Source organism: Equus caballus, chromosome 2 (assembly GCF_041296265.1).
Source record: "Equus caballus isolate H_3958 breed thoroughbred chromosome 2, TB-T2T, whole genome shotgun sequence".
In the NCBI taxonomy this organism is placed as follows: Eukaryota; Metazoa; Chordata; class Mammalia; order Perissodactyla; family Equidae; genus Equus; species Equus caballus.
In genome coordinates, this window is record NC_091685.1 from 88,459,522 (window position 1) to 88,474,577 (window position 15,056).

Consider the following 15,056-nt stretch of genomic DNA (forward strand, 5'->3'; position numbering starts at 1 on the left):
TGTCATTTGACTTCAACCTTGAAGGGTAAATAAGATTTGGGCATGTAGATAGTAGGGTGATGAGACTCTGGTGGAGGAATTGGCATAAGCAAAGGTACAGAGGTGGTGTCACTGAGAGAAAAGCATGGTGAATTGTTTGTTTTGCTTGGGGATGTGGAATGTACATGAAGAGCAGTAATGAGTGATATACCAAATGCAGACTGGCACTTAATCATATATCATCCTGTAATATCCTTCATGTTATATTAATGTTTAAAAGTGAGTTCGTGTGTCTTATCTTGGCTGCTCCTTGTAAGCTCTCATCAGCAAGGACAAAAGGTTTTATACTTTATATCTTCCATAGAACTGTGCATAGTGCTGAGTACTTGGCAATTCTGCGGTAAATATTGGTTGCAGGAAGAAGGAAGAACTACACCGTCATTGTCTGGGGCTTTTTGGTTCAACTGTTAACATGGCACCATGACACCCTACGTCTGCCTTAGCATGTCAGTCTTCTCTCATCAGTGATCCATGAAATAGCTGCAACAGCTGTCTTTGAAGTACCTGTTATGCAATCATACGTCGTACGATTTGGGGATCACCTCATCAGAGTAATTTGCCATGTGCATTTTATTAGAGTTTCCTGGACCGCACCTTAGAATCTGAATCTGAATCTCATGGGATGTTCCCAGAAATTTATATTTTGACATAAGCCCATCTTATGTAGTCTAATTTTGAGTGCTTCTCTGAGTGTACAGGAAATTATTTTTACAAACTTTTATAAAATTCTCCCCTCCCTACCTTTTATACTAAGCTAGTAATATACTCTTTAAAAAGTATCATGGATATAGAAAAATTCTACATAAATTGGATATGGACCCCAGTTAAGACCCCCTTCACACATTTTTTTTGTTGTTGTAAAGGAAAACCTTTTTTGTCTTTCTGGGAGCATGTGTTACAGTGAAAGAGAATGAAACAGAATAAATATAAACTCCTCTTGTTATGTAGTATCTGAAATCAACATTTTTTAGATTCAATTATACACATTAAACCCAAAGTAGGCTTTAAGTTTTGTGTGTTTCATATATATATATATATATAGTTTTAATTAGTTTATAATTTTCTTTACTCCAGTTACTTATGGCTTTAAATGGATCTTAAAACCTTTGCAAAGAAAATAGTTACTTTATGTAGAGGCCTCTTTTTGCCTATTTTGGGCTAAGAACCAGTCTTTAACTCTTGTTTTAGGATTACAATTATAAAATGGAATAAATGCTGATTAGGTTAATTGTGGAGTGTTTTATCTAGAAAAAGTGGACCTATCACTTTTTGCTGTTACTTTAAAAAATAATTGCTAAAGCTTTACCTATGAGAGGGAAAAGAAAAATTTTAACTTGCAAGTTGGTTCTTGTGGTTTTCACCTTTAACTTTAATGTTTTATGAGTGTTTTTTAGTTTTCTTTCTTTGTGTGAATTTTCTTCGCTGATAAACGTTTCTCTTTCATAAGGTTTATATAAGTAATTTATTTGAATATTGCTATGTTAATTTTTTTGGGATTTTAGTACCTTGAAATCTATTTTTAAGATAGAATGGACGACTTACACTCTAAGCCCCTTCGAACCAACATTTAATAAAATTTAGGATGGAGCTGAAGTAATTCAGTAAGTAGGTGAACAATTTGTATCATGGTGTTAAAAATTCCAGTGGAACTATTGAAACTGATTTTTTTTCTCTGCATATATTTTTTCTTAAAGCTTTAGAAATATATTCATACATATGATACTGAAGTGATGCTTATTTTTTCCTATCTGCAGCCATTTTAAATCTCAGTATCACAAATTTATAACATGGTTCTTGATAAAGAACTGGTGTGTAAAAAACTAATGTTGTAGAATTGGATAGCTTTTGCAGAGTTACATCAGGATACTTTCTGCTGCTATAAAAAGCCAAAGAAACTCAATTGCAATTTTATTGTCCAATTTGATAGATTTCCTGCCACCTTTGTAGCAGGGAAGCTGTTTGTCACTGTATCCCTCTCCTCCAACAGCTGAACTAGGTTTCATAAGCAGTAATAGGCTCTTCTAGTGTAAGTGCACTGTGTTGGTTACTTTGGTCTCTGGGTTTCAAATGTGTACCTGTTAAGAGTAACCTTTGTAGTTTCATTATTGTATTGTGTGTTCTCTAGGTTTTTATTATTTATCTTTTTCTTTTCCTTTTTTTATACTTCAAATTGAACATTATCTTGAGTAATTAATACTGTTTTTTTTACTTGGTATGCTAAAATGTTTCTACTCTTTAATTAAAATTTAAATTAAGGCATTTAATATATTCTGAATTATGAGAACTGTCTAAAAACATTCTTTTTCTAAACAAATAAAACTAAAGCCTTTAGAGACTGTTTTGTCTGGACCTATATTGCCATAAGGCAGAATAGGTCTGTGATTTAAAATAACCAACAAGTAGAAGTTATTCAACAAGTAAAAGTATTTAATTATCTTGGATTATTTGAAATATGTTAAGATTTTACTTGCTGTGAACAATTTGATGAAATGGCATAAGCATAAATGTCAGTCATCTTATATCAGAAGAAAGTATAGTTTAGGTTGGATAAAAAGCAAGTGGAAATCAGGTTTTTTTAGAATTCTCCAACTGGTTTTTTTTTTTTTTTTAAGATTTTATTTTTTTCCTTTTTCTCCCCAGAGCCCCCCAGTACATAGTTGTATATTCTTGGTTGTGGGTTCTTCTAGTTGTGTCATGTGGGACGCTGCCTCAGCGTGGTTTGATGAGCAGTGCCATGTCCGCGCCCAGGATTCGAACCAACGAAACACTGGGCCGCCTGCAGCGGAGCGCGCGAACTTAACCACTCGGCCACGGGGCCAGCCCTCTCCAACTGGTTTTTAAAAAGTATTTTTAAAAATCACAAGATATAAACTGGCATATAAATGTGTGTGTGTTTATGAGTGTGTTTATGGTGGCTTTATAATAAAATTTAAAGCCACATATTAAGAAATTCCAAGAGTTATAAAATTTCCATATTTCATGGATTGTCAGCATTTTATAATTAATTGTTGAAGTTTTCTTTGTCTTTAAGTTTTTTTAACCTAATAATTTTAAAATTTTAAAATAATAGTGCTCGTTGTAGGAAATTTGGAACCTAGTACAAATGCATACACACACAAACCCAAAATCGGCCATTACCCAATCACCTGTGTATGACTTAATATTAACATTTTGCTGTAAGACTTTCCAGTCTTCTATTCTATACAAAAGTATACACATACATATAATTATTTTCTTACAAAAATATATTTATGATATTTTACAATATTATTTAATGATACACTTTTTACATGAATTTTAATGGCTACATATCATTAGGTGTATATAATACATCCTATTATGGAGAAGTAAAGTTAAGGGAAAAGCTACAGCTTTTTTTTTTTGAGGAAGATTAGCCCTGAGCTAACATCTGCTGCCAATCCTCCTCTTTGCTGAGGAAGACTGGCCCTGAGCTAACATCCATGCCCATCTTCCTCTCCTTTATACGTGGGCTGCCTACCATACCATGGCTTTTGCCAAGTGGTGCCATGTCTGCTCATGGGATCTGAACTGGCGAACCCCGGGCCGCCAAGAAGCGGAACGTGCAAGCTTAACTGCTGCATCACTGGGCCAGCCCCAAAGCTGTAGTTCTGATGTAACATCTGAATGCTGTCAGACCACTTGTAATTCTAGGAAGGAGTGATTGAGTAAATGATTCAAGTTTACTTTTCATATTCTGGCATTCCCCCAAATTTTATTTGGACAATTGGTGGAGGTGATATTTTTTAAATCTATTGATTTATATTACAATGTATTGCATATACACCATAGTTTAACTTTCCCTTTTCTTTGAGCTGTGATGAGCCTACTTCTATATAACTATCTCTTATTTTGTAGGATAAATTCCTATAATTTTGGAAGGAGTTGGCACGTTTTGTTTTTTAAAAGTTGTAGTGGGTATTGCTAAATTATTGTCTAAAAATTTGTACCAATTTAGACTCTAGCTTTGCGTGAGAGTACCTGTGTACACTATTCTTAAGAAAATAAAATTGGTCAAGATGAATTTTTTTAAAAAAGAAAAGGTTAGTAATTATTAACTGTGTGATATTATTCTGTGTCACAGTGCCTCCTATCTCCATTGATATGAAATTAGGATAATGCTCCCTATCTTTTAGGGTTGCTCTGAAGATTGTGTCAGTATATGTCAAATGCTTAAAACAGTATACAGTAAGCTTTCTGTATATCTCAGCTATGGCTACAAATATTTAAGATATCTCAACTATTGCTACAAATACTTAAGAATGTATCTGGTATTGCCCAACAAAATGAGCTTAACTTAGTGTTTATTACGTGTGTATTTTTAAGCATGGGAACTGGGGAACAGTTGATTAGATAGAAATTTTTATACTTTAAGGAAGTTTGAGGGCAGAATGTATGTTTTCTTTTAAATTAATTCTAGAATGTTTCCATCTATTAATATGATATTTATAGAGATTAAGAAAATACTAAGTGGTTGGAAGCCTTCCGTTTAAATTGCATCCTCGCTTGGTATTAATAAGGAGGTGTTGCTCAAAAATCATTTTATGAACTTTTTCTTGACCCTGTTAGGGTCCCTGACTGGGCCTGAAAATTAAACTGACAAAGAGAGATTAACAGGAGAAAAGCATATATGTGTATTTAATACTGTGAGTTTTACATGACATGGGAGCCTTCATGAGGAAATGATGACCCAAAGAAATAGTTAAGCCTGAACGTTTTTATACCAGGTTTGATGAAGAGTGGGAAGTTGTGGAAAAAATATGATAGGACAAAGGGTATGAGCCAAAGATAATAAACTGGGGGAAAATTAGCAAGGCCTGTTCATTCGGATTCTTTTCTGCATCCCTCTGTCTTCTGAGATAAAGATGCTCCTTTCTTTTGGGTATAGGGAGGGCATCTCTCACATGAGAGGCTTCCATGTATGGAGGACATCAGAGTTGTTCTAGCACCACTGTTTCTATGATCTGCTTTGGGAGAGAATGGAGAGGTCTTAAGAGTCCTTTTTGCGCCTGCTATTTTTCAAATTCTTTCATCTTAAAATATTCAGTTTGCCAACATGACGTATTTTGGAGGTGGTGTGTTCTGAATCCCATCAAAATATACTACGTATTCAAAAAATGTTTTTAAGTTTATTACATGATGAATGTATAGTGCTTCTTATGTATATGACTTGTTTTCCTCATGAGATTGTTTCCTTTTGTTATTGAACTTATAACATTATTTTTATAACTAATTCTCTTAGGTAGTTTTCTTAGGATAGCCTAGGCCTTATGCTTGATGTCCCTCCAGTCAGGTTGTATTAAGGTAGCATTTAAGAGTTTAGGTTTGAACCAGAGTATTTAGATTTATAACTAAGGTTCTTCATGAAATAGATCATAAAAAATTTATGTTTATAAATATTTATAGTTTGATTATAAATATTATATATTTATTATATATGATATATATTGTAAATATATAATCAAATTATAAACATTATATCTGTTACCGTATACCATTGTTAGTGCAAGGTGTTGGATCAGAGTCTCCATAAAAGATCTCCTGTTGTGTGGTGGTGATGATCATTTTGAGCTATGCTTATTGATACCCTGTATGGGAAGATTTAGCTATTTTCAAGATATGTCTCTATCTATATCTTATTTATCAACTATGGAAAAGTTAGTAACTTAAGAATTAGAAGTTAGTACATCGTATTCAGCTGGTATTTCCATAGGAAGATAACATACAATGAAAAGCATGCATTTGCTCCAGTTCCTCAACATTGCCTAACATTTAAAAGAGTCTAAGTTTTTAAAGATTAAAATTTTTAAATATATGAATTAATAATGTTAATCTCTTGATGAATTGCATTCATCTTTTATCTCCTAATTAGTAAATTTGAGTGTCAATTAAGTTGAAAGTAACGGCAGAAGAAATATTGTAGTTATTAGTTCACGTGTACCTTTAACTAGTAGTTTATAGAAGTGCTTTCCAAACATTACAAGCAGCTATAGATTAGCTAGCAAATGATTGTGAAGATTAATGACTAGTCTTTTAGCTGGGTAATTTAGAACAGTATCTGGTAATTAATTAGGAATTATCAGTCACAAATACCTTTAGGAAAACACTATCAAAAAAGATGACAACAGTGATAATTGCTCAGTTGCCATTTAGCTTTTAGACTGTTGGAGTAAATTAAAGGGAAATTTAAAAATCAACCAACTTCAGAATTTTGAAAGCATTTCTAATATTCATATTTACAGAAGAAAGAGTTAACAAGTTGATTTGCTTAGGAAAGACAAAGCACTATTTAGAACAGACTTGGCTACAAATCTTTATAACACAAAACGAAAGGTCTTTCATTCTAAAGGTGAAGTATAATTCTGTGTAATATATTTCTTGTCATATTCTAACTATATTCACAAGCAGCAGACAAACTTTCAAGCAGTCATTTGAAAAATAGGTTAAAGGATATTATTTAATGTTAACATTTCAAGCACAAGAAGTTGATTTGTATAATACACATTTCAATTCAAAGCAATGTACACTTTCATAAAATACATTCTGAATGTGCCATAGGGAACATTCTCCCCAGGATATATCCTTTTTGTTTTCTACAAAGTTGATGCTTACGTTAAAAGAAAAACCTTTCGGCATTTTTTATATATAAAATTCTCTATTTTGAATTTGAATACAAGTAATTTTTTAAGGGGTCTACCACCATCTGACTCAATCTTTATTCTCAGAAAATTATAGTACTTTTAAAAGGATATGTTAGTTATTCTGTTCAAAGTTGGGTAAAAATATTGTATTTTAGGGTCCTTATTAACAGGAAATTACCTAGAATAGCATTTAAAGTCTCTATTGTTTATATGTTAGTTTTTTCCTTTTGTGAAGGATAATCAAATATAATATTGCTTTACTCTAAGACAATAAAAATGAAGAAATTTGCTTAGTGATTTTTGAAAATAGCTGCTAACTAGATGAACAGAAACTAAGTTAAGGTTGATTTAAACTGACACAGAGAAAACCAAGCTTTTGCGTTAGGCTGGCAAGTTGAACACTAACATCTAATTTCATTTTTTATTGAAATTCTACTAAAAATGCCATAAAAGGATTTTGGAAAAATATATAAATTCATAGGATGGAGAGACTAGGAGTAGAGTAAACAGCAATAAAATTTAGAGTCTAGAGATCAGATGGGTAAGTTGTGTTAACTTAGGCTTGGGAAAAGTAAATCATAAGTTCAGGGTGGGGAGAGCTAAAAATCAACTTCATTTTCTCTAAAGAACTCTCAAAATTCGCAGGAAGTGGCAGTCTCAACTATATATGCAACTGAAGATTGGGGTTTTACTCACTACAAGCAAAAAACACTGAAAAAGATTGTCAGAGTAGCTGTGTGATATCTCGAGACCCTCCCTTACTCTATGCTACTGAAAGACTATCCCACTCTATTTTTTGCAGAAGTTTAGAGAGGGTAATATAGAGGGTCACTGGTCTTGGTTTATATTAGCAAAATGAGGAGCAATATTAAGAGACTGTATGCAAACTGAATGTTGAATGTAAAGACAACACTCCCACCTCCTGCTTCCCCTATTCAGCTCCTAAAATCTAGGCAACCGGACCATTACCTTGCATGCAGGACATTGGAAGATACTTCTTGGGGTTGTCTATGTGCCCTCCTAACTCAAGCTACACCCAGTTGATAGTAAAGGTAGAAATTGATTATCCACTTCCCAGAGAGTTTTTTTTTGTTTGTTTTTTTTTGAGGAAGATTAGCTTAGAGCTAACATCCGCTGCTAATCCTCCTCTTTTTGCTAAGGAAGATTGGCCCTGAGGTAACATCTGTGCCCATCTTCCTCTATTTTATCTGTGGGATGCCTGCCACAGCATGGCTTGATAAGTGGTGTGTAGGTCTGCACCTGGGATCAGAACTTGTGAACCCGGGGTTGCCAAAGCCAAGTGCATGAACTTAACCATTACGCCACCAGGACCGGTCCCAGAGAGCTTTTTAATCCCAGGGCTGTTTGCCCCTCCTTTTGCTAATCATGAGAAGACAACCAAGTTATACCAGAGAGTTATGAAAAGCATCTAACATGGGAGATAGAAACAAAACAGACAACTAGAAAAAGGCAACTCAGAGAAAACAGATAATAAAAGAGAAGAAACAAAACAGAGGAAAAACAATTATTAACATCCTCAGAGAGATAAGAGTAGATTCTAAATCATGAAACTAGAATAGAATGCTGCTATTCTATTCTTTAATAAGAATAGACAAAGAACTACCACAACACCTATTAGAAGCTAATGATAATTGTAATAATAATAAAACACATACATAGTGCTTATTTTGTGAACTATACCATTTTAGGTACTTCACATATAATAACTCATTTAATCTCTCAACAGCTATATGTTAATAACCTTACTGTTACTGTATTGTTGGGGAAATAGTTAAAAATAACCCTCCCTGCCAACCCAAAATATCCTCTCCTCAAAATGTAGAAAAGAGTGAAACAGTATTTTATTACTAAATAAGCATTAAACGAGACTGTGATGCACCTCACAGGCAATCCACTAAAGAGATTGCAAAGAAAAAAATAAATTTCACCCTTTTATATTGGCAGGAAAATATAATCCATTACATACATGTAATTGTTTTTATCCAAAAGAAAAATTAAAATTCTCATATATTTTTGAGAAGCTGGAGGTTACATCTTAAAGTCAAGTAGCTGGGCTTAAACTCCCAGAGAGACAGGGGACAGGACACCATCATCCTTGATGTTCATGTTTCAAAGGGAGGGCTCCAGTGCCCCCCAGGAAAGACATCCCTGGGATGCAAAACTAGCAAGAGGCTCATTATCTTTTAAAAAGATTTACATACATCATGAAGTAACAGAGAAAGTATTTACAACTTGAGCTTTCTAAAGGAAATGCTAAAGAGAAGATAGGGAGTTTTTCCTTTTGGCACCAAGGAAAATTTAAAATATAAATTTTTCTAGGTTTGTCTTTACTCTTGCACTTACCCATGTAGTGAAGGAAAATATGAACTGCAGAGAAGTCAAGTGACTAGCCCAGAGTCACGTAGGAGAAATGGAAAACATGTTCAAGGGTTAGTTGAGGAGCTCTGCCAGATAGTAGAACCAAAAGACAAAGGGATGGAAAATAGAGGACCAATCAGTGCAATCTAGAAAAATAGAAATCCCAGAAATCAAGAGCAGGGGAAAAAGAGGGCAAGAAGGTATACCTTAAGTGATTCAAGAAAATTTTCAGAAACTACAGGATATTTTTTGCTAGGTTGGAAGGCCCAATGGCTGTTTAGCACAATGGATAAAAATAGACCCATGCCAAGAATCATTGCAAAATTTTAAAGCACTCGGAACAAAGAGAAGAGTTTAAAAGATTTCACAGAGAACAAAATAGGTCATATGAAAGATCAGGAATCAGAATGACCTAGATGTCCCAACAATAAGCACAGGAATAAGAAGGCAGTAAAGAAATGCCTTTCAAATTCTCAAGGTAAATGCTTTCCAGTCTATGATTTTTTACTCAGTCTGACTATTAATTAAGTATGAAAGTATATATATTTCTTTCTTACGTAGGTGGCTAGATTTGTGCTCTACTAGTTTTTCAAACTACACATAATAGGTATGTTTACTATATACATAGTAGAACTATTAAAAAACAAGTAGGAGGGGCTGGCCTGGTGGCATAGTGGTCAAGTTCACATGTTCTACTTCGGCAGCCTGGGGTTTGCAGGTTTGGATCCTGGGTGCGGACCTACACACTGCTCATCAAGCCATGCTGTGGCAGCGTCCCACATACAAAATAGAGGAAGATTGGCATAGATGTTGGCTCAGTGACAATCTTCCTCAAGCAAAAAAAGGAAGATTGGCAACAGATGTTCGCTCAGGGCCAATCTTCCTCACCAAAAAAAGAAACCATGTAGGAAAGAGTTAATAGAAATGTCAGGATAGTGATTTCCTCTTGGTAGGGGTGGGGAGGTTGGGAAACAGTGGGACATGGGCACATAGGGGTATTGTGAGGTAGTAGTAGTGTTCCATTTTGTGACATGTAAATTGTACAGGTTAAATATATTTTATAATAAAATTTGATATGTTTTTATAATAAAATTTAAAAAAATCCTTAATTTGAATAAAATCAAAGCAAATGATTATTGAAAACTAACCTTATTCTATAACACTGGCTATTGTAGAAATAAATGATCTATTTTCAAAATTGCTGTGAGGTTGGTAGTATGTAATTTGACTTCCTTAGATAATAGTAATTGTTGTGTTAGTGTGGAAATGATCTCCCTAGAGTCAGTTTTCCCAGTAGGCTAAATGATACTTTAAGAAATCAGATCATGTCTTCCTCTTCCTCACAATTCTCTAATGGCTCTCTCACACTCAGAAGAAAATTCAAAATCTTTAACACAGTCTATAATCATGATCCACCCATCTCTGGGTACATCTCTGACTGTGTCACCTACGGTTCTCTGTCTGCTGGTTTATTGTTCTCCCCCAAACATACCAACCTCTTTTTGGCTCCAGAACCTTTACTTTTGTTCTTCCTTCCACCCGAAACTTTTTGTCATGATATCCATATAACTTGCTCTCTCGCTTTGTTCTTGTCTTTGTTCAAACGTGACATCCTTAGAGATCTTCCCTAGTTACCATAGTGAAATATACCGTCCCACCTAGACTATCATCTTCAGTTATTCTCTCTTTTTTTTTTCCTTCAAATCTCTTATTATTTCTTGACATTATCCTATTTATTTGTATGTTCATTCTCAGTCTCCTGAAATATAAGCTCCATGAAGGCAGGAACATTGTGTTGTTAATCACACAGTGCCTGGTATGCTATAGATGTTCAGTAAATTTTTGTTGAATAAATAAATGAGTACTTGGTCAATTAAAATAAACAATTTAATTCAAAGAAAATGTTAGCCTTCTAGGTGTAAAAGGAATTCATATTTTGTTAATGTTACTTTGCCATTTTACTCTTTAGTGTTAAATATATACATTTCATTTTGAAATATTCAAAGAAGTTCCCCAAATGTTTACAGTTAGGAAGATGTTTATTTCCTAAACATTTTGATTTTTACCTATGTCATAAATGTACTGTATATGTCGTGTGTAAAGGCTAGCTAATAACTGTAGAAGGAAATGTGTGCACTGTGCATTATTTACAATTTTGTTTGTCTTACCCACGTATGTACACACGTGATTTGAAAAGGGCTATGGATCTTTGAACATAAATAGACAGTTTTTCTTCCTTTGTTATCATCTCCTACCATCTTCCCATGCTAGGGCTCAGTAAAACTTTGTTGACTAAGGGTTCACTTTCCTATATATGTTATAATAATGTAGGTTACAGGAATAAACAATTTTAGCATTGATAAACTATAATTATGCCTATATTTTCTGCATATATTATACTTTACTTTTGAGGGGCATTTTTCATTGAAACACCAGTGGTAATCATATAATGGTGGCTATAAAATAATAATCCTTGATGAGATAAGAAAATTATAAACTTTTTCACCTTACTGATCACAGCACTCTCTTTTATACTTTTCCTCTAATCACTTTTTTCCATTTAGTTGGGTAAAAGGCTAAGCATGATATGGGGATGTTCATAGTGCTGAATACATCTCTGTATTCACTCACATATAGGTGGTCACTCACATATAGGTGGAATGAATGGATGCATGGATGGATTAACTGGAACTTTCAGACCATTTGTAACCAGTTCAAACTTTGAAAATTATGGTTGATGTTTGAAGAATGATTGGATTTTTTTCATTGCTGAAAAAATATGTGTTCTTTAACCTAGTAAAAAAAAGTTTTAGTAGCTTAATAAATATATGGAGACCTGCTGTAATAGTGAGCATAATTAATTGATATTTTTAATCTCTGCTGAGGATAAATCATAGGGAAATGGGTTCTCATTGCAGTTGAAAAAGTGTACAGTTATGTGCTGCATAATGATGTTTTGGTCAATGATGGACTGCATATACAATGGTGGTCCCATAAGATTAGTACCATATAACCCACGTGTGTAGTACACTGTACCATCGAGGTTTGTGTAAGTATACTCTATGATGTTCTCACAACAATGAAATCACCTAACGATGCATTTCTCAGAATGTATTCCTGTCATTAAGCGACACGTAACCATTTTATCTAGGACACAAAACATTTCTCAATGGTATGTAGTAAGATCCTGGTACAAGTTCTAGAGGCCAGTAGAATAGTGTATTTTTTCCTATTCATCGTTAAGAATAGGCTAAATAACTATGTTATTGTGGTTTGATGCCATTCTACCTGTTAGCATTAAGATTAGCTATAATTTTTCTTGACTACTTGGAGTTTTGGGATTGACTTACTTGTTATTTATCATTTTATAAGATAAGGATATTATAGGAAAATTGTGTTGTTGCATTATATAAACCATGTATTTGAAAAATTGCTAAATATTTTTATGTTCTGTATGCTCTTTTTTATTTTTTTTTTGCGTATTTTGACTGATTGTATATTTTTCATCTAGGTCACTTTTGAAATACACAAAGAAAACCTTGCCAATATATTTAGGGAACACCAGGGAAAAGTTGATGAAGAAGTAGGGCAATGTTCTTCAAGTCCAATTCAGTCAATCTCTGGCATTAGCAGAGATGTTAGTGTTTCAGTAGCATCCCAGCAATCAGATACGAAGGACTCTTCTATGTCTCCTCATATCACCACAAATAGGGATGAAAAGTCAGGTATTGAGAAGACAAGTTCAGTAGAATCTGCATCCAACATTGAACTGGAAACTCATAATACATCTAATGAAGAAGAGAAAACTGCGCAAGAAAATCAGGAGTTACTGGATGAAGTCCCTTTAGAAGAAACATTGATAAATGACACAATTAATGCAGGAGATGTAGAAGTATCTTCTGACATTATTGAAGCTGTGACCGTTTCCTCTAATTCTTTTAAAACAACTAGCAAAGATATAATGACTGTCAGTGAAATAACTGCTTCCATAAGCTCTCCTTCAGAAGAGGATGCTTCGGAGGTGCCAGAATTCTTGGATAAGTCTGTAGTAGAGGAAGAAGATGATGATGATTATGTGGAACTGAAGGTAGATAGTAGTCCTACTGAGGAAGCCAGTCTATCCACAGAGCTCCAAGATAATAGTTTGTCTCCACCTGCATCTGAAGCCAGTGGAAGACTGGACATGTTTAGTAATGACTGCAAATTAATATTTCAAGAGGAAGAACCTGTAAGTAAGAAGCAAACTGATACTGAAACTCAAGATTCTGAAGATTCTGTGATCTTGACTATGACAGCATCAGGGTCTTCAGCTACCTCGTCAGATGCTACTGCTTCTCACACAACTGTACAATCAGACATTGGTCAGGTACTAGAGGAAGGGAAGGAAACAACTAACTTTGCTAGAGAAACCAAATTAACTAGTGAGTCTCATGCGAATATCTTCGAGTCTCCTACTACTTCTGAGCAGAGGATTGCTAAATTGGATGTTTCCAGTGTTGCTACAGATACTGAGAAACTGGAATTGAAGGCCAGTTCAAACACAGAAGCATCTCGACCTCATCAACCTATGCTTGAGGTGATTTTATTTATTGTCTTCTTGAAGTGTATTTGCATTGAGCTAAAATAGAGCAGTGTATCTACTTACGTTTAATTTTATTTTGGAATTGGTTCATATCCTATGTGCAATTACATAAATGCAATAAGTGTAAAGATTGTATTTTTTATCTTTAGCACAGGGTTGGCTTTTAGTATGAGTTCATTAAATGGCAGCTTTCATTATTGTTCACCAGAATTTGCCAGAATATCACCAAAAATTACTACTTTCAAGTTTCAGGATTGGCATAATTTTAGATTATAAAGCAAACATTGGAAATGCTTACCTTTTGCCTTTATTTGATAACCCAGTCATAGTTAGCACATTGGGGCTACCTTCCTGTAGAACCACCTGCCAGTGTATAACTTTATATACAAAATATGTGGCTTTAAATTGTTCCATGAAGTCTGTTTACTTTGTGAGGTCTAGAGGCACAGCTTTCTCCTTTACTGTATCTCAGTGATTGATGAGACAGTGTTTGGTTGTGTATTGTCATTTCCCACTTCATTCAACACTTATCTCTCTCCCTCCTTCCTATTTTGTTGGTTTATTCTTCATTCTATTGTCTTTATTTTTGTTTACTCTTAATTTTAACCAATTTATAATCCAGATACTGCCTTTCTTTCATGCTGATATTCAAAACTGGAATTCTTGATTCCTTTATAAAATGCTACCTTAGTGTGTGGTAATACTAACATGGTTCCAAGCTAATTACTCTTCAATTGTAGTAGTGTAGCATTTTTGATAACTTTGCTTTAAATTTATTAAACTATTAATGTTATTACTCATTGATAATTTTTCTCTGATTTGGTTCCTTAGTATCTTAAAATGTGAGTATTTGTTAGATGAATTGCACAGAAGCTATTAAATTATTTATCAGTGCCTTCCTTTGAAGTAGAACTTTACTCTTTTTTATTTTTCTGTGTTAGATGTCAAGGCAACAGGAGCAGCCAGGGCAAGGAGTACCACCAGATGCAGTTAATGGACAAAGGAGGGACTCTAGATCTACTATCTTTCGTATTCCTGAGTTCAGATGGTCTCAAATGCATCAGCGTTTGCTCACTGATCTACTATTTTCAATAGAAACAGATATACAGATGTGGAGAAGGTTTGTCTATATGTTTATTATAGAAGATATGTATAAACCTTAGTCTTTGTTGCAAAGAAATTTATATAGTTAACATTTTGCAATTATTTTCAGACATGTGGTTAAAAGGTAGAATATAAATTATATCTATGGTAGGGTTTTATTGAGTTAACTTTTATTCTCCATTATAAAAATGAGCTACTCTGTCTGGATTACAAAAACTTGAAAATCAGAGGTTTTCCTTTTAAAAAATTTGTTGAAGATTTCCTATAGCATATTTTTATAACATGTAATTCAC

The 15,056-nt window shown here is 33.9% G+C and overlaps 1 protein-coding gene across 5 annotated transcripts in view; it reads left to right on the plus strand.

Moving 5' to 3' along the window:
* Positions 1 to 15,056, plus strand: part of LRBA (LPS responsive beige-like anchor protein) — a 709,727-nt gene that overhangs the window by 161,779 nt on the left and 532,892 nt on the right. For all 5 annotated transcript variants that reach the window (XM_070261528.1, XM_070261527.1, XM_070261529.1 and 2 more), the window contains exons 23-24: positions 12,589 to 13,653; positions 14,601 to 14,779. In XM_070261528.1, the coding sequence (XP_070117629.1) occupies positions 12,589 to 13,653; positions 14,601 to 14,779 (1,244 nt within the window). The remainder of the gene's footprint in view (positions 1 to 12,588; positions 13,654 to 14,600; positions 14,780 to 15,056) is intronic.